Genomic DNA, 25,036 nt, shown 5'->3' on the forward strand with positions numbered 1-25,036 from the left:
TTATATACCATTCTGATCCTTCTCAAAATAATGGGAGGTGAGGGTTCCCAGTTGCAAAAACGATAAATATGACCATATTGCTTCTAGAACTATACTCTTCCCAAGGTCTAAATATTTTCCTAAATGGTATTTTGGGTATTCAATATTAAATATTGTTTCATTCAAGTACTTTCAGGATTGGCATGTTCCCAACTCTGTCTCTCCTCAATTCCCGTTTTATTACTGTAAGACAGTGAGGTAGTTAAGAGAAATTACTTTTATTGATAAGGAAATGCTGTTTCTACTTTCCTACCCCTATTTAGAAGTTCTGGAAAACTTCAGAATGTATTTTAATGTGAGTGGAAAGGCTCTGTGATCTCAAAAATAGCTCTACACACATAATTATTCAGCTTTTTGATTCAGTTTCTCTAAAACCCAGAGATGTGTTTCTTTGATTATGCAGAGGAAAGACATTTTATGAGTTATGTTACTGTTGAAAACACTAACTGCTTTCTCTGTATCATCCACCTCAATGCTCAGATTAAATAGCTTGGTCAAATGTATGACAGCAGTGCTTCTCAAACTTTAATGTTTATATAGATCATGTGGTGATACTGTTAAAATGAAGATTCTGATTCAATGGGATGAAAAGTGGTCTGAGATCCTTCATTTCTAACAAGCTCCCAGGTGATGCTGATTCTGCTAGGCTCTACATCTCTTCAAAGTACTAGAAATGGCAAAGGCGGAAGCATGTGAATCATAGAGACTTAGAACAGCAAGGCCTTTAAAGAGTCCTTCTCCCCCTGTCTATGATTGGGAAACAAAGGTCCAGAGAGGAAAAGATATTTGTTCAAAGCCCACAGACTCTTGACATACCAGTGCCCTCCCTAAACCTCTCTCCTCTGCCTAATAACTGATTTGGAAATGTGGAGCTACACATCTTGCATGGTGTTCTGCTGCTGCTCCATGGTTATTATGTAACTGCGTTATCATGGTCTAATATGTATTTCTTGATTATAACCTAAACTGGCTCAACTTTATATTATAATAACCTTGAGAAACATTGTATGGAGTAGAAAGAGCATTACATCTGCAGTCAGGAGTGTGGGACTTAGTTCTTCCACTACTAATTCCCATCTGTGTGACCTCATTCCGGCCATGAAACCCCTCTGAGCCTCACATTTCTCATTTGTTGTATGGAAATGGTGATAATGTCTGTTCTACCTGCCCCATAAGGTTGCTCTGAAGATGATGTAATATAATGTATGTGAAAGATTTAATTTAATAATACTAAATAGAGCATTACAATATTTTCTGATATTAATCCATTAAGATAACTACTTACTAGCTGTCTATTTGGCTAACTGATAATAATCCTTTTGAGCTAGTATAGGCAATAATATGCATGGTACCTAATCTCCTGTTCTTCTCTTGTCAAGCCTGATCCAAATTTTTGATGTATCTTGGCAGAACTGAGCCAGTCTTCCAAAGAGCTAAAATAATAATAATGAAAAGAACATATTTAGCAATAATATTTTTGAGATAACATTTTTCTTCTTTGGCTGTACTCGCTAAAACAACTTACCCAATTTTCTGGAACTGTCCTTCTAAGTAGTTCCAAACATATCTTATTTTCTGCACTTTTATGCATCTCACCTGCAAAAGAAAAGTACTAAGAAAACCTCTAGTTTGAGGATCAGAGAATAAACAGCAACCCAGTGGCTAAAGAAGCATTTGTTTGAAAAGCAAAGATAAAACTCTAACATACTTATTTAAGATTTTACCTTTTTCTAACTTACCCTTTGCTTTTCTACCATACAAATGGTATTCTTTATTAGGAGTCATCATTCAATCAACATGTATCATGCACCTACTATATAGAAAAATGTATATGAATAAAACTTAGTCTCTGCATTCTACTACTTTATAAACGAAGAAGGAAAAAATTCCAAAAAAAGGCATACAGTCCAATATGTACATGTCAAAAAAATAAAAACATAATAACATAAAAAATATGGTCTTGAAATGCTGTAGACATAAAGATAGAGAAGATGATGGAAGGCATCATGATGGAGATGATGTATGAGTTACAGTGTTGAAGGACTGGAAGACTTATTATACTCAGGTGAGAAAATAGAAAGTATTTTAAAGAGATTGTTCACAAGTCAGTTTGGGGGAAGAAGGCAAGTGAGCACACCTGTTTGTAGAATGAAGAATGAAGCTAGAAAGATAAACTGAAACCAAAGTATTGATACAGGAATTAAGAAGAAATTACTTAGGCAGATAATGAGGCTACAGAAGTCCTCGGTAAGGTTTTCTTTTTAATGAAAAGCAGTGCCCAATCATTTTCCTTTCCAACATAAAAAGACCCAACTATATGCTACCTCTGAAGAATCATTTAACTAGTAATAACTTACATAGACTGAAAATGAAAGAATGGAAGAAGACATTCCATGAAAATGGAAACCAGAAAAGAGTAGAAATAGTTATACTTAGATAAGATACACTTTAAATTAAAACTATAAAAAGGGACAAAAAAGATCATTTCATAATGACAAAGGACTCAACTCAGTAAGAGATTAATGCTCATATGTATGCACCTAAATATATAAAGCAAATATTAATAAAACCAAAGGGAGATATCGACTGAAATACAATGATAGTAAAAAATTTCAACACCTCACTCACAGCAAAGAACAGATCATCCAGACAGAAAATTAACAAAGAAATATCAAATCTAAACTACACTCTAGACAAAATGGACCTAATAGACACTTACAGAACATTCCACTCAACAGCTGCAGAATATACATTCTTCTCAACTGCTCATGGAACAGTCTCCAGAATAGATTATACATTAAGTCACAAACAAGTCTTAACAAATTTTAAAATCATATCAAGTTATTTTTTCTGACTATAATAGTATAAAAGTAGAAATCAATAAGAAAGCAAGAAAAACTTCAGAAACTTTGCAAATACATACAAATTAAACAACATGCTCCTGAACAACCAATTGGTCAACAAAGAAATTAAAAGAGACATTCAAAATTTCTTGAGACAAGTGAAACTGAAAACACAGCTTACCAAAAACCTATGGGATACAGAAAAAGCAGTTCTAAGAGGAAAGTGTATAGCAATAAACACCTATATACAAAAAAAGAATGATCTCAAATACACAATCTAACGTTGCACCTCAGGAAGAATGAGAACAAACTAAATCCAAAATTAATAGAAAGAAGGAAATAATAAAGATCAGAACACAGGTAAATAAAACGAGACAACAAAAGGTCAAAAACCCCAAAGAGTTGGATTTTTTAAAAGATAAACAAAATTAACAAACGTTTAGTCAGACTAAAGATAAAAAGGGAAGACTCAAAGTCAGAAATGAAAAAAGAGACATTACAAATGATAACAAAGGAATAAAAAAGACCCTAGGAGGTTATTATAAACAATTATATACCAACAAGTTTGACAAATCCAGAAGAAATGGAAAAATTCCTGGACACATGTAAGCTACCAAGATTGAATCATGAAGAAATACAAAATGTGAACAGATGAATTAGCAATGAGATTAAATCAGTGATAAAAAGTCTTGCATCAAAGAAAAGCTCAGTACCTGATGGCTTCACTGCTGAATTCTACCAAACATTTAAAGAAGAATACCAATTCTACTCAAACTATTCCAGAAAATTGAAGAGGGGAAATATTTCCAAATTCATCTATGCATCACCCGGATAACAAAACTAGATAAGGTCACAACAAAAAAGAAAACCATATGTCAATATTCCTGACAAACCTAGAAGCAAAAATTGTCAACAAAATTAAAGTTAACAGCACATTAAAAAGATCATTCACCATGATCAAGTGGAATTCATCCCAGGATACAAGGATGATTCAACATATACAAATGAATAAACATAAAATATCACATTAACAGAATGAAACACAAACACCATATGATCATTTGAACAAATACAGAAAAGCATTTGACAAATTCAACATCCTTTCATGTTAAAAACTCAACAAAATAGACATAGAAGGAATGCATCTCAACACAATAAAAGCCATGCAAATCAATAGCTAATATTATACAAAATTGGAAAATATTGAAAGTTTTTCCTCTAAGATCTAGAACAAGACAAGAATGCCTGTTTTCATCACTTTTATTCAACATACTACAGGAAGTCCTAGCCAGAGCAATTAGGCAAGAGAAAGAAGGAAAAGACATCAAAATTGGAAAATAACTTAAATTGCCCCTTTTTGCAGATGACATATCATATATAGAACATCTAAAGACTCCACTAAAAAAACTAATAAACAAATTCAGTAGAGTTACAGAATACAAAATCAATGCATAAAAATCAGCAGCATTTCTATACACTAATAGCAAACTATCTGAAAAAGAAATCAAGAAGCTATCCCATTGGCAATGGCTACAAAAAATAATAAAATACATAGGAATAAATTTAACCAAGGTCTTGAAAAATCTCTACACTGAAATCTACAAAACATTATTGCAAGAAATTGAAGAAGACAAAAATAATTGAAAAGATATTCAATTCTCATGGGTTGAAAGAACTAATCTTGTTAAAAATGCCCATACTATCAAAAGCAATGTACAGATTCAATTCAATTTCTATCAAAATATCAGTGATATTCTTCACAGGAATAGAAAAAACAATCCTAAAATTTGTATGAAACCACAAAAGACCCTGGATACCCAAAGCAAACAGAGCAAAAAGAGCAAAGCTAAAGGCATCACACTATCGACTTCAAATTTCACTACAAAGCAATAGTAACTAAAACATTGGTGCTGGCAGAGAAACAGACATCTAGACCAATGGAACCGCATAGAGAAAACATAAATGAATTCATACACTTGCAGCCAACTAGTTTTCAACAAAGGCGCCAAGAACACACAGCGGATAAAGGATAGTCTCCTTAATAAATAACACTGAGATAGGCAAGGCATGGTGGCTCATGCCTGTAACCCCAGCACTTTGAGAGGCTGAGACAGGCGGATCACTTGAGGTCAGGAGTTTGAGACCAGCCTGGCCAACATGGCAAAACCCCGTCTCTACTAAAAGTACAAAAGTTAGCTGGGCAAGGTGGTGGGTGCCTGTAATCCCAGCTGCTCAAGAAGCTGAGGCAGAAGAATCACTTGGACCTAGGAGACCCAGGTTGCAGTGAGCCGAGATGGTGCCACTGCACCCCAGCCTGGGAGACAGGGCAAGACTCCATCTCAAAATAAATAAATAAATGAATAAATAAATAAAACTGAGAAACCTGGCAATCCACATGCAGAAGAATGAAGCTAGACCCCTATATCTTACCATACACAAAACTCAACTTGAAATAGATTAAAGACTTAAATGTAAGATGGGAAATGATAAAACTACTAAAAGAAAATATAGAGGAAACGTTTCATAACATTGGTCTGGGCAAGGATATTTTGAATAAGACCCCAAAAGTGCAAGCTATCCCAAAACAAAAATAGACAAATGAAATTACATCAAGCTAAAAGTTTCTATACAGCAAAGGAAATAACTAACCAAGTGAAAAAACAACCTACAGAATGGAAGAAAATATTTGCAAACTGTACATCTGACAAGGGATTAATATCCAGAATACATAAGGAACTCAAAAAATTCAATAGCAACAAAACAACTATTTGATAGAAAATGGGCAAAAGGCCTAAACAGACATTTTTCAAAAGAAGACACACAAATGGCTCACAGATAAATGAAAACATGCTCAACATCACTAATCATCAGGGAAATGCACGTCAAAACCACAGTGAGCTATCACCTCACTCCATTTAGAATGCTATTATCAAAAAGACAAAAAAATGACAAATGCTAGTGAGGATATAAAGAGATAAAAGTCTTGTACACTGTTAGTGGGTATATAAATTAGTACAGCCATTATGAAAAACAGTATACAGGTTCCTTATAAAATTAAAAATAAACTATCATATGATCCCACAATTCCAATAATAGGTATATATCTAAAGGAAAAGAAATCAGTATGTCAAATAAATATCTGCACTCTCATGTTTATTGCAGTACTAGTCACAATAGCCAAGATATGGAATTAACCTAAGGGTCTATCAATGGATGAATGGATAAAGAAAATGTACATGTACATTTTCTTTGTGGGATGTTATTTGGCCCTAAAAAGAAGGAAATTCTGTCAATTTTGACAATGTGGATGAACTTTGAAGGGATGTAAAATGAAATAAACAAGACACAATAAGGCAAATACTGCAGGATCTTACTCATTTGTGAAATCTAAAAAAGCTGACGTCATAGAAGTAGAGAGTAGAATATTGGCTGTCAGAGGCTGGGGGGAATAGCATAGACAATGGGATAGAGGAAGGTTGGTCAACAGTACAAAGTTATAGTTAGATAGAAGGAATAAATTCTGTTCTTTTGCAGAGCAGGGTGACTATGTTTAATAATATTGTATTGTATATTCCAAAATAGCTAGAAGAGAGGATTTTGAATATTATCACCACAAAGAGGTGATAAACCTATGAGGTGACAGATATGCAAATATCCTAATTTGATTCATACATAATGTATACATGTATCAAAATATCACACTGTACTCCATAAATATGTACAATTATTATGTGTCAATTAAAAACAAAATTTTAAAAATCCTGGTAGCCAGATTAAACCAGTAAAAAAAAAAAAAAGAAAAGAAAAAGATACTAAAATACTGAAAAAGATTAGGCTGGCAGCAAATACTAAAGAACAAAGAGGAGGTTATTACAAAAAAAAAAAAGGAAGTGAGGGTCTGAGACTGTTGGCAGTGGGAGAAAAGGGAAGGGTTGACGCTTATGACAATTGTGTGTTCTTGCTTCTGATTCTTTAAGCAAGTTCATATGTGAATGTGAATTTCCGTGAACTGATGACCTAACTAAACACAAAGAGAAACAGTGAGACTGCCATATTGTCACAGAGCAATGGTTATTATACTCTCAAGCTGCTCATTGGAATCATCTGGGGAGCTTTGAAAAAGACTGCTGTCTGGCCCCACCCTTAAGGATTCTGATTTAATTTATCTGCAGTGCATTCTGGGCATAAATATTTTTAATTTTCCTCAGGTAATTTTAATGTGCAGCCAAAGTTGAGGAACAGTGTCTAGAGCTTCCTTTTGTAGCTGCTCTGCTAAATTCCTATTTGAGAACTTCAACTAAATTTTTCTGTGTTTCAGTTTCCCCATGAATAAATTTATTCAATTGGACAGATTGTCTATATTCTACCTCAGCTTCTCTCTAGATATTCTATGCTCAAGAATATTATAGTCATTAGATACATTTTAAAACTGGAAAGACCATATAGCTGGCACAAAATAAGTGCTCAATACATTTTTTATTAAATAAATGAATGAAAGCTTTGTAAAATCATATCAACTAGAAATGCAGTTTAAATCCCTTAGCTCCAAGGTCTAGGTTACCAAAAATGAATGTTAACTCTATGCAATAGGTGTATGTGCGGGTACACACGTGCACGTGTGCATATACACACACAGAGACATTCAAAGTTACCAAATAGCATGTAAAATGCTGTATTTTTTTATTTTATAGAATGGATTTATTTCGGCAAGGTTGATTGCAACATAATGCATTTAAAAATTATATCTTATTGCCAATTTAGAATGAATTGCCAGTAGGAATGACACACAATCTCTCTCTAATTTGCAGATTTCACAATCTGCAAAGGAAATATTTGTAAATGACAGGCTCTAGGGTGTGTTAGCCATCATGACACATGTTGGAATCTCAAGCATCTTGCCTCACAATTTACTTTTCTCTTCAGTATTCTTTGCAGTTTTGCAAATAGAGCAGGATTGTAATCACAGCTACTATTTTTGGGGCATGTTAGGACTTTTCACGTTTTGTTTAGTCTTTTCCATCGTCCTGTGGTAGGGCAGATATTATTTTCCTCTTCACTTTGCACCTGAAGTTCATTTTGCTTAAGTAACTTGCCAGGAATTTGAACTCCAGCCCATCTGGCTCCAGAGTTCAATCTCTCAAGGGATATCATATTCAAGCTAGTCCCAAAGGAAAATCTGAAAATCCATTGACTTCAGGACTCAAGCTGTATAAAGTGATGGCTATCTACTTATTAATTATATAAATGCAAAAATCTGTGTTAGAAATATTTTAAAGGACAAATTGTGGTTCCAATGTGAGGCCCCTGATCAATTCGAGAACCTCTTATCAAGAGGCAGAAACCACACACTGAGGTTGAAAAATGTATAAAACATAATAGACATGAAACATCTGTAGATGAAGGCAGCAATAATGAGAAATAAAGAGGCTACTGATAAGTTTTACCTCGGGCCAGAAAATAGAAAATTCCATTATCTTCTGACAATTTATTAAGCCATTCCTCACAGAGTGAGAAGAATGGCTCCATCCTAGACCTTTTGAGTATATTTGAGATTCCCCCAGGAGAAAACATCTCTGCCAGGAGTTTATCTGCTTCCCCCATCACTCTCAGAGTCTCTGGAAGCTGGTAAGAGGATGTTAAGTACAATACTGGCAAGAGATGAAGTTTATTTGCCCATTTCCTGGAAATTCGGACCAGGAAACAGCAATTAGGAAACCAAATATCTGCTGCAGGGTGAATTTCATCTTTCTGCTCAGGAATAAGGAAGATTTCCTCTCCCTGGGCTTTCTGCTTATAATTTCTTGTTAGAACATGTTACAAGAGCATCCTGTTTAACAGGTTAAGCACTGGGTGTCAGCTTTGCCTGCAATCCTACAAGATGGTCCTTAGCATCTCCTCTTAGCCTGTTTCCAAACCTGACATAATTCTTTGCTGTAGTCTTCAGACTTCCTTTAAACCAGCGATCTCCAACCTTTTTGGCAGCAGGGACCGGTTTTGTGGAAGAGAATTTTTTTGCGAATATTGGGGATGCGGTGATGGTTTCAGATCATCAGGCAATCATTAGATTCTCATAAAGAGCACTGTAACCTAGATCCCTCACATGCACAGTTCACAATATTAAGGATTTCACTCCTATGAGAATCTCATGCTGCTGCTGACCTGACAGGAGGCAGAACTCAGACGGTAATGCTCGCCGGCTTGCCGGCAGCTCACCTCCTGCTGTGCGGCCTGGTTCCTAACAGGCCATGGACAGGGCACCAATCGGTAGTCTGGGGGTTGGAGACCCCTCCTTTAAATGCCCCTAAATGGTTACCCTCTTGATAATGTTGTTATTGTCATCAAGGATGAGCCCATGACAGCTCCTCTGACTTTAATGAAAGTTTTGTTACTAGCATAGCTCATTGAAGTTCACAAATGACCTTAATATCCATCGTCTCATTGTATGTTCATAACAGCCCTGAGAAAGGCAAAGAAGGGGTATTACTTTTATTTTATAAATAAGAAACTCAAGACCAGAGAAGCAGTAACTAACAAAACTGCCTATGCCATAGCTGGTAAATGAAGAGAGTACACCTATCACAACTTTCCATTTCAAGACCCCTGCCTCTCCTACAATTCCGTGTGTTGACTTGGCCATTTCTTCATTTATCTGTCCACTTATTTATTTGATGCTACTAAAGATGCTAGAATTTCAGAGCAATAAAACTATGAGAACATAGGCTATCTGGGAAGCTTACTTCTCCAGGTGAATGGACATCTAACAGATTAGGGAAACTATTATTTCGAGGTACTTGACCTCCTTTGTTTTTGTTTATTTGGGCAGCTAAGACAACTGAGTGGGTGGGGTGCAGGGGCTCACCCCTGTAATCCCAGCACTTTGGGAGGCTGAGGTTGATGGATCACCTGAGGTCAGGAGTTCAAGACCAGCCTGGCCAACATGGTGAAACTCCGTCTCTACTAAAAACACAAAAATTAGCTGGGTGTGGTAGCAGGTACCTGTAATCCCAGCTACTTGGGAGGCTGAGGCAGGAGAATTGCTTGAACCCGGGAGGTGGAGGTTGCAGTGAACCAAGACAGCGCCATTGCACTCCATCCTGGGCAACAAGAGTGAAACTCCATTAAAAAAAAAAAAAAAAAAAAAGACAACTGGGTGACCAGGTGATAACAATTGACAATAGGAAAATTGCTCGTAATTTACTTTAATTACTTTAAATAACTAACCTTGACTAATTTAAACAGCTGACCACACATACATAAATGTAAGACAAAACATTCTGTCCTATAAAATGTTTTTAATATGAACGTTAACTAGTGATAATCCAAGCAGAACTAATTTAATAGGGTGAAGAGGGAGCAACCCAAATACATTTGAATGACAAGAATTCAAATAAGGTCATTTTTGCAGGCATAAGCAAACCTCCTGGGATATTCCTGGGTGATTACTTTTACTATAAGATTAACCCTGTTACATAGATTGTAATATGGGGAACGATACTATTAAGAGCTAATATGTAAGAGCTGGGCTGGGCGGTACATGCCTGCAATCCCAGCTACTAGGGAGGCTGAGGCAGGAGGATCACTTGAGCCCAGGAGTTTGAGGCTGTAGTGTATTATAATCATGCACCTGTGAATAGCCACTGCACTCCAGCCTGGGCAACATAGTGAGATCCTACCTCTAACAAAAGGAAAAGAAAATAGAGCAAGTATGTATTGAGCATCTGCTATATACCTGGAACTACTTTAATCTTTGTATTTCTAAATTTATTGAATTTTATCAATTAATATTAGAAATAGACATTATTATCATCATTTTGTAGATGAGAAAACAGGCTCAGCAGAGTTAAGATCAATGGTTGCACTATTTAGAAGGAGGAAGCTGAGATTTGGACGGTCTGGCTCCAAAGTTCACGTTTTAAATATACACTATCAAATGAGGATTGGCACCGTGGAGGAGCTACATTTAACTTTATACTTGAGGGGAAAAAAGATTAAATCTCTCTGACATCAGCAGTAGCCATAAGTTTACTTACCTTTAGGTCTGGCTTTCTTATGGCTCTATTTATGATACACTCCTCATCTGTAATGAGAGGGTGGCCAGGAGTGAGACCAAAGGCGCTGTTTAATGCTGACAGGTAGATCCATATTACCTTTTTCCAAGAGTAAATTTGGAATTCATCCTGAGGAGATAGACATCAAAACCCCCATGAAGTTAAGAGAGGTCAGCAGGCTACAATTCCACCTGAGAAACATCATTTTAATATAATTCTGTAAGTGTTTGGCATAGTGAACACTCTAGACAGAATGGTTTGTCTCTGAAAGATGATGGATCTAGAACCTTGAGGGAAAAAGACCTGTCATCATTGACTGAGGAATCTGGATATGAAGATGAGGCACTGACACATAACAAAGCTTGAGAATCAGGAGGCTCATTCGCAGGTAAGAACTAGTTCACCGCATCACCTTTCAATCACCTTTCAGCCCATGACCTGATAACCATCCCCATCTTTCAAGGCTTAACTCAAATTCCACCTCCTACAGAACAGCCTCATTAACACCCTTCCTCCAACGGAAAAAAAACAAAAAACAAAAAAAACCTGTCACTTCGTTAACTCCAAAAAAATGTTAAGTGTCCTTCTCTTGTGCTCTTAATCACTTTTTTTAGTTCTTCTAGACTACCTGGAATGTAGGGACCACGTTTTTTTGTTCCTTATCTCCCATTCATGTGGAGCACTGAGACCTGCTCAGTTAGAGTCTGAAGAATGGATGAAAAAGACTGAATCCATGGACCGAACCTGCCCAAGGTAATTGCCAAGATGTTAGCACAGGTGGGGTTGAAGATGGCACCTTATTGCATGACCCTAATTAAAACTGCTTCCCTTTGCAGTTCACTGATTACTTCATCACAGAGTAAAATTAGAGGGAGAAGCACAGGATTGAGAAACAGATACCACAATGGTCCCTTAGAGACCGATTTGACAGTGGTTATTATCTGAATAGGTAAATACTAAACATAAAACCCACTCAGATGACTGATAAACCTCAGGATTCAAGAAGTATAATGGAAAAAGTCAAACGTGGGAACAATTTGATGCTTGGGAAATGTAGGTCAGAGCTGGGAATTGTCTCCACCACCACACCCATTTTTGCTATGAAGAGTACCCTAGCTGACTCTGCAAAAGGCAGAGAGGGGAAGATACAATCATTGTAGCTAATCTCTTATATTCGTCCTCCTAAGAGAAAACCGTCTGTATGCCTTTGCTCCTGCTGCTTCCTTAGCCTGTAGTACACATTCTTCTCTCTTCTCCTTAAGTCTTTACATGGCTGGATTCTACTATCCTTCAGGGTCCGGCTCAGAGTTCATGTCCTGAGAATCTCTCTAATTACTCTGGGTGATCCCTCCTCTGAATCATCAGGATACTCAAGATTCCTACCACATTTTACCCTTTGCCTATCCACCTTACCACTTCTCTTGGACTGTGGGTAGGAACTGTGTATGACGCATGTCTGCACTTCAGCCAGGCTTAGCACAGGTTCTGTGTGCATGCGCGTGTGTGTTTGTGTGTGTGCGTGTGTGTGTGTGAGAGAGAGAGAGAGAGAGAGAGATGAAGAAAGGAAGGAAGCCAACAAGAGGGGAAAATAACCTTAATAGAAATTCAAATGTTAATTAATTAATCAATTTTAAAAGCCAGTGTAATTGGCTGTTACCCTGTGGATTTAAAAAAAAGGGTACCAAAACAGAGATATAGATCAATGGAACAGAACAGAGCCGTCAGAAATAATGCCACATATCTACAACTATCTGATCTCTGACAAATCTGACAAAAACAAGAAATGGGGAAAGGATTCCCTATTTAATAAATGGTGCTGGGAAAACTGGCTAGCCATATGTAGAAAGCTGAAACTGGATCCCTTCCTTACACCTTATACAAAAATCAATTCAAGATGGATTAAAGACTTAAATGTTAGACCTAAAACCATAAAAACCCTAGAAGAAAACCTAGGCAATACCATTCAGGACATAGGCATGGGCAAGGACTTCATGTCTAAAACACCAAAAGCAATGGCAACAAAAGCCAAAATTGACAAATGGGATCTAATTAAACTAAAGAGCTTCTGCACAGCCAAGGAAACTACCATCAGAGTGAACAGGCAACCTACAAAATGGAGAAAATTTTCGCAACCTACTCATCTGACAAAGGGCTAATATCCAGAATCTACAATGAACTCCAACAAATTTACAAGAAAAAAACAAACAACCCCATCAAAAAGTGGGCGAAGGACATGAACAGACACTTCTCAAAAGAAGACATTTATGCAGCCAAAAAACACATGAAAAAATGCTCACCATCACTGGCCATCAGAGAAATGCAAATCAAAACCACAATGAGATACCATCTCACACCAGTTAGAATGGCAATCATTAAAAAGTCAGGAAACAACAGGTGCTGGAGAGGATGTGGAGAAATAGGAACACTTTTACACTGTTGGTGGGACTGTAAACTAGTTCAACCCTTGTGGAAGTCAGTGTGGCGATTCCTCAGGGATCTAGATCTAGAAATTCCATTTGACCCAGCCATCCCATTACTGGGTATATACCCAAAGGACTATAAATCATGCTGCTATAAAGACACATGCACACGTATGTTTATTGCGGCATTATTCACAATAGCAAAGACTTGGAACCAACCCAAATGTCCAACAATGATAGACTGGATTAAGAAAATGTGGCACATATACACCATGGAATACTATGCAGCCATAAAAAATGATGAGTTCACGTCCTTTGTAGGGACATGGATGAAATTGGAAATCATCATTCTCAGTAAACTATCGCAAGAACAAAAAACCAAACACTGCATATTCTCACTCATAGGTGGGAATTGAACAATGAGAACACATGGACACAGGAAGGGGAACATCACACTTCGGGGACTGTTGTGGGGTGGGGGGAGGGGGGAGGGATAGCATTGGGAGATATACCTAATGCTAGATGACGAGTTGGTGGGTGCAGCGCACCAGCATGGCACATGTATACATATGTAACTTACCTGCACGTTGCGCACATGTACCATAGAGCCTAAAGTATAATAATAATAATAAAAAAAAGAAAAAAAAAGATAAAAAAAAGGTGACTAAATCAATTCAAATCAAATTGTATGGAGTTAAGAATGATGAGCCTAAGAATGGTGGAAGGGAGCTAAATTTTCAATGACTAAGCCACTGATCTGATGATAGACATGGTCTAGGTATGGTAGAGTAGGCAACCAACTCTCTTGAACAAACTTTGACATAGTTTAGCATTATATAGCTTTGCTTTTGACTTTATCAAAGCAGTTTTTAAGTAAGAACTTTCCATTTCTAATAATATTTAGTATTTGTTTCACACTTACTATGTTCTAAGCACATAATGCCAGATATGTATTATTTCATTTAATGTCAAAAACCCTATGGAATTGTTACAGTTAATTATTCTCCCATTTAGTTGGCAAGGAAAGAAAGACATACTTGGTAACTATTAGAGCAGGGACTTAACAGTCACATCCCCACTCTTGCTTGCCTCCTCCAGAGTCCCCTCTAACCTTCCACTTTATTCTACATTTTGCTAAAAAATATAATTTGATTGGACTGCCATTTTTATGTCGAGCCTGAACTGGAACTGCTAAAAAACATAGTTTCAATGAAAAATTTGGTAAGAAAATGTATAATTTATAGGTAAATAGGAACACAAATTATAAAAGAGTCATCAAGACCAGAGACCTCTGGCCACCAAGTAGGGACAATTAGGAAGACAACAACTATTAATCATCTCCAGTGAATTAAAATAATATTAACAACTAATTTTCATATGATTACATAGCAGTTTGTAGAAATTTTGTTATGTTATCTTATTTTAGGCTTACAATTCTCCAATGTTGGTATTATAATTATCTCCATTTTGCAGATGAGAAAACTGACGATCAGCAAGGCTAAGAATTGCTCAAGCCAGTCTGAAATTGGTAGTAGGAATAAAACTGAGACCTGAGTCCAGATCTTTCCATTCCAAATCTTGGTCCCTTCCTCTTTATTTCAACAAGTTGTCCCATGGTGTCTATGGCTTGCATGTAAAAATCACCTTGAATTCTGTACCAAGTGACAAATAGTATCCAGTTTCTCACAATCTCTGCTCTCCTGACAGCATAGAATCTAATTCCTGAAATCAAGCTGTCACCCTCTGGCCCTGTGTGAAAGCAGACAGACCTCCAGACTGTAATGCCTAAAGAGGGAAAAGAAAAGTGTCCAGTTCTCAAAGGCCATATTAATCCAGTGCACCAACTGTATGCCTTAGTCTAAGTGTGTATTAAAAACTGACATTCATCTATACACCTATCTCTTCTTATAGCTCATAATATTACCAAATCAAAGGTACTTGGATATATTTGCCTTTAAGCTCATTTCCTACCATCCCCATTTACTCCCAATCCCAATAACTCATAATTCTGTATGATACAAAGTAGAATTCTATAGAAAAAATAAAAGATAGGACAGCTAGATGACCCTTTTGCTTAGAGTAGGGGAGTGACACTGATTTCTCTCTTGTATACTATCCTGTTGAGGACTCTGTCAAATCACCTAGCTTTTTAAGGAAAAAAAGCAAAGAAATGGAAGGAAAGTACACCAGTGTGAAGTGGTCACTTCAGGCAAAATCATTGACTTCTCTGTTTTCATTTTGGAGTTGTCCAATACGGAAAGAGCACAGGCTTGAGGCCTGAACTCAAATCCCAGCTCTAAACTGTCTTACAACTGTCTGAAGCTAATTTTCTTTATTTAGAAAATGGAGATAATACCAAATTTCATGGATGTTTGAAGGATTAAATGAAGTATACATGATGTGTCTGATCCAAGGTTTGGCCCATAGCAGGGAGGCAACAAATGGTATAGCTCTGTGCCTCATTTTTCATAGCATGTTGTTTCTGACATCTTTCTGTAAGTAGAAACTTATTCTCCCTTTGAGGAAACTCTAAAAGTCTCTCAATTTTTCCTTTTTGGAAAAGCAGCATCTTTACCTGTAAATGGCTTCTTCTACTTTAGTCTGTTTCCCAGCTCTCTTCAAAGCAGGTAATGATTTGTAAAATACTTAAATGTACCGGAGGAGCTACCATTTTAAATAATTGGTTTATAATGCAAATAATGCAAAGTGCTTGCCTGGCAAATCTGGACTTTTTACACCTCAGGTCTCATTGAGAAGGCTCTACCTCCTTTTTATCAAAACTATTAACTGGATCAGTCCTTGAACTCTAAAAAAATAGGTTTTACAAAAATTCAAGAGTGCATTTCAAAAGTCGAATGTATACAAAGGACCAGTGTTTGACCTGGACTGAAAAACAGAGGAAGAAACCTGGACATTTTTTATTTCCTGTGGCTTTGTACTTTCTGACCCTGGAAATGCCAGATAAACTTTTAGATTTGAATGAAGCAAGCTATCTCATGATATGTTTTGGCGGTGTCCCCATCCAAATCTCCTCTTGAATTGTAGTTCCCATAATCCCCTCATGTCATGGGAGGGATCCAGTGGGGGGTAATTTCATCATGGGGGCAGTTACACTCATGCTGTTCTCATGATAGTGAGTGAGTTATCACGAGATCTGATGGCTTTATAAGGGGCTTTCACCCTTTTGCTTGGCACTTCTCCTTGCTGCCGGCATGTGAAGAAGGACATGTTTGCTTCCCCTTCCACCATGATTGTAAGTTTCCTGAGGCCTTCCCAGCCATGCTGAACTGTGAGTCAATTAAATCTCTTTGCTTTATAAATTACCCAGTTTTGGGTATGTCTTTATTAGCAGCGTGAGAACAGACTAACACATCTTGCTTACCTAATTCTATCCTTTTACAATAAGAACCTCATCCCTTGAAATTTAAAAGCAATATAATGGTCACTTCAAGTTCAGGCCAATGCTGTGACCTCTCTTGTATAGTTCACTACACAAAAAAATGTAGTTCTGAGCTTGCCTTAAAAAGAACCCATTTCAAAGTTCCAATGAGACATTAGAAAATGAGTAATTTTCTCCTGGAGATGGATACATTGCAATGCTAAAAGACTGAACTCTAGCTCAGGTGAAATACCTAGAAGATTATGGATAATGTAATAATAAATTTCTCAGGCTATTCTAAAACGCTGCACTGCCTTTATAGACCCATAACTTTGGTAAAATTCTTTCATTTTTACATCTATCATTTTTTTCTTTCTTTTTCCCTCTCTTGGCCAGACTCATTGATGCTCTTAACATCCTGGCCTCATATTCCCAATTTTTTTAGTTGGAAAAAAGTTGACATTGGCTAGAATATAGGATTTAGTTATAAGATACATAAAGTTCTAAGTTTTGGAGAAATTCTCACAATTATTATCTCAGTATATGTTGTCCAGAAAAAAAAGAGGAGGGAGGGACAACACAATGAGGTTATTAACAAAGCAAAGGCTATGTTTTTGTTAGTGTACAAAACAAGGAAATCTAGAAAACTCAGCATACACTTTTTTGGAGGGATCGGGATTTGGGGCTTGCTTATTTTTGTAGTTGTTTTCTGAGGGGAAATGGAGCAGTGGATTAGCTGGTTCATTGTCTGAAACTTCTGGAGATATAGTGTATAGTAAAAAGTTGACTAATGCCCATGGAATGCCTGTATGCCAAACAGTCTTTATTTCAGAACTTTACACATATCACATTCTTAGTTCTCACAAGAAGATAGGTATTATCATTAGCCCCGGTTAACAGAAAAAAAATGGAGGCAAAAAGAGGTTAAATAACCTGCCTGTTATGAATTGAGTTGTGTCCCTTAAAATTCTCATGGTGAACCCCTCACCTCCAACATATTTGGAGATAAAGCCTTTAAGAAGGTAATTAATGTTGAATGAGGCCATAAGGGTACACACTAATCCAATAGGACTAATGTCCATATGAGATGAAGAGACACCAGGCATGCAAGAGCACAGAGAAAAGACCCCATGAAGACACAGTGAGAAGACAGCCTTCTTCAAGCCAGGAAGAGATGCCTCACCAGAAACCAACTCTGCTGGCCCTAGATCTTAGACTTTCGGCTCCCAGAACTACAAAACAATACATTTCTGTTGTTTCAGCAAAACCCGGTATGTGGTATTCTGCTATAGAAGCCTAGCAGGCAAATACACTGCCCAAGGTCAAGAGCAGTGCTGGGAATCAAATCCAGGTACTCAGAATCTAGAGTTTATTCTTAAACCACTTCACAATGCTGCCTCTGTAGAATCTGGTCACTGGACAGAGAGTAATTCAATCTCTAGTTCCAACTCTAGTTCAACTCTCATCTTACGGCTATAGGACCCTGAGAATTTTGTTTAATTTCTCTATGCCTCCATCTGTAAAAATGGGAGAAAAATAATCTCTACTGGTAAGGACCAAATGAGACAACTATATGTAAATACTTTGCAAACTGTTAAATCATAATATTATAAAGGATAATAGTCTCAAAACGATTTATCTCAACATTGAGTCATTTCTCAGAGGCCAGCTCACAGAATCTCAGAGATTTGTGGTGAGATGTCTAATGAAAGACCAGGTTGAAATGGGACTGAGTTGGGGAGTGGGTAGGAAAGCAGGATTCAGAAGTGGGAATGTGTACCTGAAAGAAACATAATGCTATATTCTCTTTCTCAACTGTGACATTCCACTTTAGCATCCTTGAGATAAAATTCTGGTAGAAACAGTGAGACTATTTATTATAGATTCAACTTAATTCAACGTATTAAATTAAATTAAATAACTAAGCCCTGCTGTGGCCATGTGCTAGGTGCCATGGGGAATGAAATGTATACCACAATCACTGTCTTCAAAAAGCTTATAATCTAGACTGTCCAGGAAAAAAAAAAAAAGCTGAGAAGTTCCAGGAATAGAAAGCTTATAATTTTAAAGGATCAAAAGTGAGAAAAAAAAGACCCAGGACTTAGAGAAAATCTTAGGTTTAAGTTCTTTGCCCCCATATTCCCTCCACCTGCATCACTCTCCATGAGCCTGCCCCCAGCAGCCACCATCACCTTTTAACTCTTATCCTTTGGTGCTCAGAAAGCCTTCCCTGACTGCTTTGACTTGGACAAATCTCTATTATATAATCCTACCATAACCATGAACCTATCCTAAGGAGTACTTTTAAGAGGTGGATTTTTACATTTATTTGTGTAGTGATGTGATTAACTCCATGAGGTCAAGAACCCTGGTTTTATTAATCACACACACACTCACACACTTGCCTGTGAGCCAGCACTGTTGGCTGGCATACGTGTGCTCCTCAAATGTATAAAAAAAAAAGAGAGACATAAGAAAGGAAAGCCTGGTTTTGATATTTACTGGGTTGTAAAGTCACTTGGTCTCTTTGTATCCTCATCTGTAAAATGGAGATGATAATGGCCATTTTCCAGGGTTGTTATGAGAATTAAATAATCAATGACATACTGACTTATAAACTGTAAAGTGAATCGTATTTTAATACAAGATAAAAAGCACTACAGCAGTCACAAATGAAAACACAGAGCTAATGCAGGACAGGCAATTAACTCCCTCCCTTCTGAACTGGCGCAAAGAATGAATCAACAAAGACTTAACAGAGAAGGTGATATGTGGCTGAGGAATGAGGAGAATTTAATAAGTAGAGACAACACCTACTTTCTACATTTACTTGAGAAAGAAAAGCATGTGTGTGTGTTGACTCCTCACTAGAAAATCACTCTGTAAGGACAAGGATTTCCATCTGTTTTGCTCATAGTTATATTCCCAGGGCCTATGCCAATGTCTGGTACATGGTTGGTGCGTAGTAAATACTAACTCACTGAAAACATAAGTGAATGAATGCATGCATGAATGGAGGAGGGAAGGAATTATCAGAAGAAACTTTATGGGTAAAAGCAGGCACAAAACAGTGTCTTGTTCCAGTAGAAACTGGTCCTGGTGTGGGGAACATGGGCTGTGAGAGACCAAGTTGCAGAGGAGGAGCGGGGAGGAGAGGAGGTAAGGGACCCCGTGAACACAGATGATGCCGCCTGACAAGAATACTGGTACACTAGCAGACTTTAAGATGACATTTGCGTGGCTGATTTGCAGAGCCTCTAAGTTTTTGAACTAACGCTCCTAGCCCTGACATCTTTAATTGAAACTGAAGCGAAGATACTCCCCATTAAAACATCAAACGGAAGGGCTTTGAGTCAGGCCGCATTGCTAATCATCACAAAGTTCTCCTCTGCACATCATGGGTCTTTGACAACATGTAACCTACAATGACAATGAGGGGAAAAATGTGTTTGTAATTACAATAAAGACAGAAGCTATGAAAATCATCAGGAGCATCTGAATTCAAAACAATGCATATAAATCATGTCGTTTGCATAGAAACGTGGCATTGCTACTGATATTGGTTAAAAATCAGAAGTAGATGAATAATGAACAGAATGCCGCTTTTAAAATTATAAAATAAAAACCTAATTACTCTTATCTTTTGGAAAAATCTCTCGGAGTCCTTAATAAGAGAAGAAGAACTGAAAACAAACTGTGTACTCTAGACTTTCAGTCAGTACATCATGGTCTTTTTTTTTTTTAATGTCAAGGAATGACTGCCTAATCAGGAACTGTGATAATGATCTGTAATCTTACCAGTGTGAGATTGATGATAAATAGCAAGTACTGATTTTTTAATAACATGAAGAACAGATATACAACACATTTTCAGGTAGGAGTCATCCAGACCTCCTTAATGGAAAATCGTCACAGTCCAGCTATTGTAATATAATTCAAATAAAATCTTTTTAAGATGTCATTTTAATGCAAATAACCTAGCAGCAAACTTTTAAACTATTGGTGCCCAAAGCTTATTTTTATCTAAGTCTCAGATAGTAAGAATGTTTGAAATAATTGAGTTCTTGTCTAATTACCTAAAGACTAATTTAGAACCTCATTTATTTGGAGAGTCTCTGGCATAGCAGATCCATTTAAAATGACACACGAGAGCAGGTAATTAAAAATTAAAGTTGAAATCAAGATGAAAAAGGCAAGATTGAAGCTGGCTTAGACTGCTCTGATTAGCTGTGGAGGTACAGTGAAATTCAACAGGGGCTTGATAGACTGTCAAAGATGCAAAGAAAGAGGCAGGATGATGGAATGCAGCTCCCAGGGGCACCAAAGCTTTTTTGAGTCTTTCCAGTATATGTCCACTTGCAAAGCTGGCTACACGCAACTAGGAGAGATCACCCGACCGAGTACGGATGAGAGCTGGAGACTCCCAGTCACAGAAAACCTTCCCTCATGTCCATTGTCCCAGAGGGGAATGCCAGGCTCGTGGGTAATTAGGAAAAGGCACGTCATCCAGATAAGCAAGACCATTAGACATGGGTGCACCTTGTGCATAGCAAGCTCTTTTGTATAGAAAGCACTTTTGGAATGGCTTGAGCAATGACACACACACACACAATCAAAATGGTGTTTGATAATGCATTTTACAGTTTGCAAATGCCTTTTGCATAGACAATAGCCCTTCATTCTCACACTAGCCCCATTTTACAAGTGGTGAAATTGAGGTCCTAAAAAGTTAGGTAACAAACCTAAAGTAGTAGGACAAGAAATCAAAACGTTTGACTCCAAATCCCAAAACACATCATCTCCTCATTTAGTGACACTCTTTTTTTATTCACTCTTAGTGGATTTTTTTCTTTTCTCTGTCTTCATTTTCCTCTTACCTATTTTCCTCCCTTCCTTTTCCATTTCCTTGCCCATTTCCTCTTATTCTTGTCTGTGCCATAACTCTGCCAGCAACTCAGAGAGCACAGCTCAGCTGAACAGACCATCTCAGATCTGAAGAGCTTGCTGATGGACCCTGAAAGGCAGAACGCGGTTCTGTTTCTACTGTAGCAAAAGCATTACCCTCTGAGAACTAGTTGAGGGCATACAGATGGACTTGTAGAGTATAGTTAAATTATGTTCATGCCAGAAAATAATAATCTGATAGATTCTTAACTTCACATGGAGGGGCTGATCTATAAAAGGGCCCAAAGATGGAGTCTTCCATACATACTCATGCCCCTGCTCTGAGCCCCAGAAAGCAAATTTTACCCCTGTCCTAGAAAGGCACTCAGGCTATGTATGGGAGGGCCACTCACAGCATTTTACTAAATCTGGATTCTTCTCTTTCAGATTATAAATATATACCGTCTGACCCACACATCAAATGTCTAGGTCTCTATTTCTCTCCTAAGGACCAAGTGAACAAGTGAGCTCACAAATGGAAATGCAAACTAGTTACAGCAGTTTTTCTATAAATATGGCCCCTTGCCAGAATCATTAGCATCACCTGAGAACCTGTTAAAATGCAAATTCTTAGGTCTCAATCCAAATCTAATGAACTAGAATCTCTGGGACTCAGACCCAGCAAGCTGTTCTGATAGCCTCTCTAGATTATTTTGATGCCATTTGAAGTGTGTGAACCCTGGTCTAAGTACAGTTCAATGGAAAAGCCCTTGACTAGGAGCCAGGACTCTTGGGACTTAGTCCTGGTGAGGCCCCTGACTCACACGTGAGCTAGGGGAAATTGTGTCACCTCTCTAGCCCCATTTCCTCACCCATCAAATGAAGAAGTCTTATGTGGGGTGCCAGGCACTTTTCTTTTGTGCACATCCTGTGAGTCTTCAGGAGGGATGACACGAGGCATCAACGAAGCACAGCTCCAGCTCAACATCACCAATATCACTTGCTCTTATTCCACAATAACCTCTTGCTTCCTTAAAGTCTTAAAGCTTATTCTCCAAGAGTCTCTAGTAAAATTATAATTGAACTTGTGAGAAGATGCCTCAGCTATCACCTGTATCCTGGCTCACATATCAGCTAAGCTAGAACATAGAACAAGTATTTCCTGAAGGGACCAAGATCCAGAAATGAAAGGTGAGGCTGGCCCCAATGGAGCAAGTCAACAAAGACCAACTTCCTCCAGTTCTCAGTTTCATTGGAGTTTAGCGTCACCTCTGTTAGATCTCTTTTTGGCCAGTTATAAGGCTGATTGCTATCCTCCTCTCTTACCGCATTAAATAGAATATGTATCTAGAGAGATTGTAATATATAAAAGGAAGCTAAACTCCCAACAGAGGTTGATTTATCAAGAATTTGGTTGTCATTCGGGGCCATGGGCTGATGCATTCTTATAAACACTCAGTAAAAGTCAACTAGAAGAGATTCCTCTAGGAGACTGTCCTTTCACTCTCTTTAACAGAAACATCCACTTCAGCCTGTCAGCCACCACATAGTAACAGGATCGCTACCACATGCAGGAACTGGGGGTGCAGCAATTAACCAGTTAGAAATGGTCACTTCCTTTGAGAAGCTGACAGTCCCGCAGGGATGATGCACATTGTCTGAGTGCCATGAGTGCTGTGAGGAATTGGTATGGAAGGAAATACAGGGAAACTCACCCAAAGCCAGAGGCTTTTATTAACAGAGAGAGGCAATGACCTCAAGGGCAAGATGGCTGCACTTTTTACCCTAGTGTATCTGCAGAATGTGACATGCGCTCATCAATCAGCTGGGACAGACAGCATCCTCCTCAGAGGGATGCTCCCCACCCCTTTCCTTCTTTTCCTCAGGAGTCACTCCAGTGCAGGGAGTGGGATATGTCAGGAATCGAGAGGAACGGTCAGAGTGAACTCAGTAGCCTATAGCCTGACTTGACTACTTCACATTTCCTGTTATTTTTAGCTATTAACATGTTTGTTCCCTGCTCTAGCATTCACGAAACTCACAACTTTAAAAGAAATATCTTGTGAAATAGCTCTTCTTAATCAAACCTCACCATCTACAATTTTTAATTTAACTTATATTTTAAGATCGGGGAACATGTGCAGGTTTGTTATATGAGTAAACTTGCTTCATGGGGGTTTGTTGTACAGATTATTTTGTTACCCGTGTATTAAGCTTAGTACCTATTAATTGTTTTTCCTGATCCTCTCCCTCCTCCCAGCCTCCATCTTCTGACAGACCCTAATATGTGTTGTTCCCTTCTATGTGTCCATGTGTTATCATTTAGCTCCCACTTATAAGTGACAACATGCGGTATTTGATTTTCTGTTCCTGCATTAGTTTGCTAAGGATAATGGCTTCAGCTCCATCCATGTCCTGAAAAGGACATGATTTCATTCTTTATTATGGCTGCAGAGTATTCCATGGTGTACATGTACCACATTTTATTTATCCAGTCTATCATTGATGGGCATTTAGGTTTGTTCCATGTCTTTGCTATTGACCATACACAAATTATTGAAATCCTGCTAGATGCAAGGCTGTGATGAAACCTAAGGAACCGAAGACTGGAGCCTCCACCTGCTATCTGTCTTATGCACATCTCCCCCCAGCCATCCCATAACACATTGTCCAGAAACAAAAGGGGGATGCCAGCTACATAACCAGGTACACACTTACTGTTGTCCTCAGCAACACAGTGTCTGCTTCTTGCAAGGAACATGGGACACAATGTGCCCAGACGTGCCATGCTGGTCTCCAGTAAAACACCAAGGGGAGGATTCCAAATGAGAAGATGGATCCGGCAAGGCAGAGACTTTTTCGGCAGCCTTGAGTCCGATAGCCAAATATCTCCTGGGACAGAATCAAAACGATCCCAAATATTGGTTAAGCACAATAAACAATAAATGAACAAATACTGATTTTAGTGATGGAAATGGGGGCAGAGTGAAGGAGTTGAGGAGGGTGAGGAGAGGGCAGGTCCCTCAGGGTGAGGAGGGATGGAGAGAGTGGAAATGGAATCTTGACAAAGAAGTGTAAGAAATGATCCCAGGAAGCAAGGAAGTCACAGTCTAACTCAAACATCAGTTTCTATCATTTGAGCACCTAGCTACCCTGTGCCAAGCACTATGCTAGGTGTTTAGATGTGTTGTCTTAAGTCTCCCAATCATGCCTATCCCTTTGTTTTCCCCGAACTGAGATAATTATCCTCATTTCATACATGGTGGGACTGAGCTTAGAGTGGCAGAATGGGATGATGTGCCCAAGGCCACACAGCTAGAACATTCCGCTGCTAAGATTCCAACCCAGGTCTGTCAGCTGGCTAGCCGACAGCAGCACCAAGAGATTCCCTTGGCTGGGATCAGCAGACACAGGAGAAAGAGA

At 38.1% G+C, this 25,036-nt stretch overlaps 1 protein-coding gene across 1 annotated transcript in view; it reads right to left on the reverse strand.

Annotated features, from left to right (window-relative positions):
• ATP13A4 (ATPase 13A4) overlaps positions 1 to 25,036 on the reverse strand; it is a 161,359-nt gene that overhangs the window by 96,325 nt on the left and 39,998 nt on the right. Inside the window, exons 2-5 of the mRNA XM_054479920.1 lie at positions 24,332 to 24,505; positions 10,913 to 11,059; positions 1,565 to 1,635; positions 1,392 to 1,472 (exon numbers count right to left, since the gene is read on the reverse strand). Of these exons, the coding sequence (XP_054335895.1) occupies positions 1,392 to 1,472; positions 1,565 to 1,635; positions 10,913 to 11,059; positions 24,332 to 24,505 (473 nt within the window). The remainder of the gene's footprint in view (positions 1 to 1,391; positions 1,473 to 1,564; positions 1,636 to 10,912; positions 11,060 to 24,331; positions 24,506 to 25,036) is intronic.

The sequence above is a fragment of the Pongo pygmaeus genome, chromosome 2 (genome assembly GCF_028885625.2).
Source record: "Pongo pygmaeus isolate AG05252 chromosome 2, NHGRI_mPonPyg2-v2.0_pri, whole genome shotgun sequence".
NCBI lineage: Eukaryota > Metazoa > Chordata > Mammalia > Primates > Hominidae > Pongo > Pongo pygmaeus.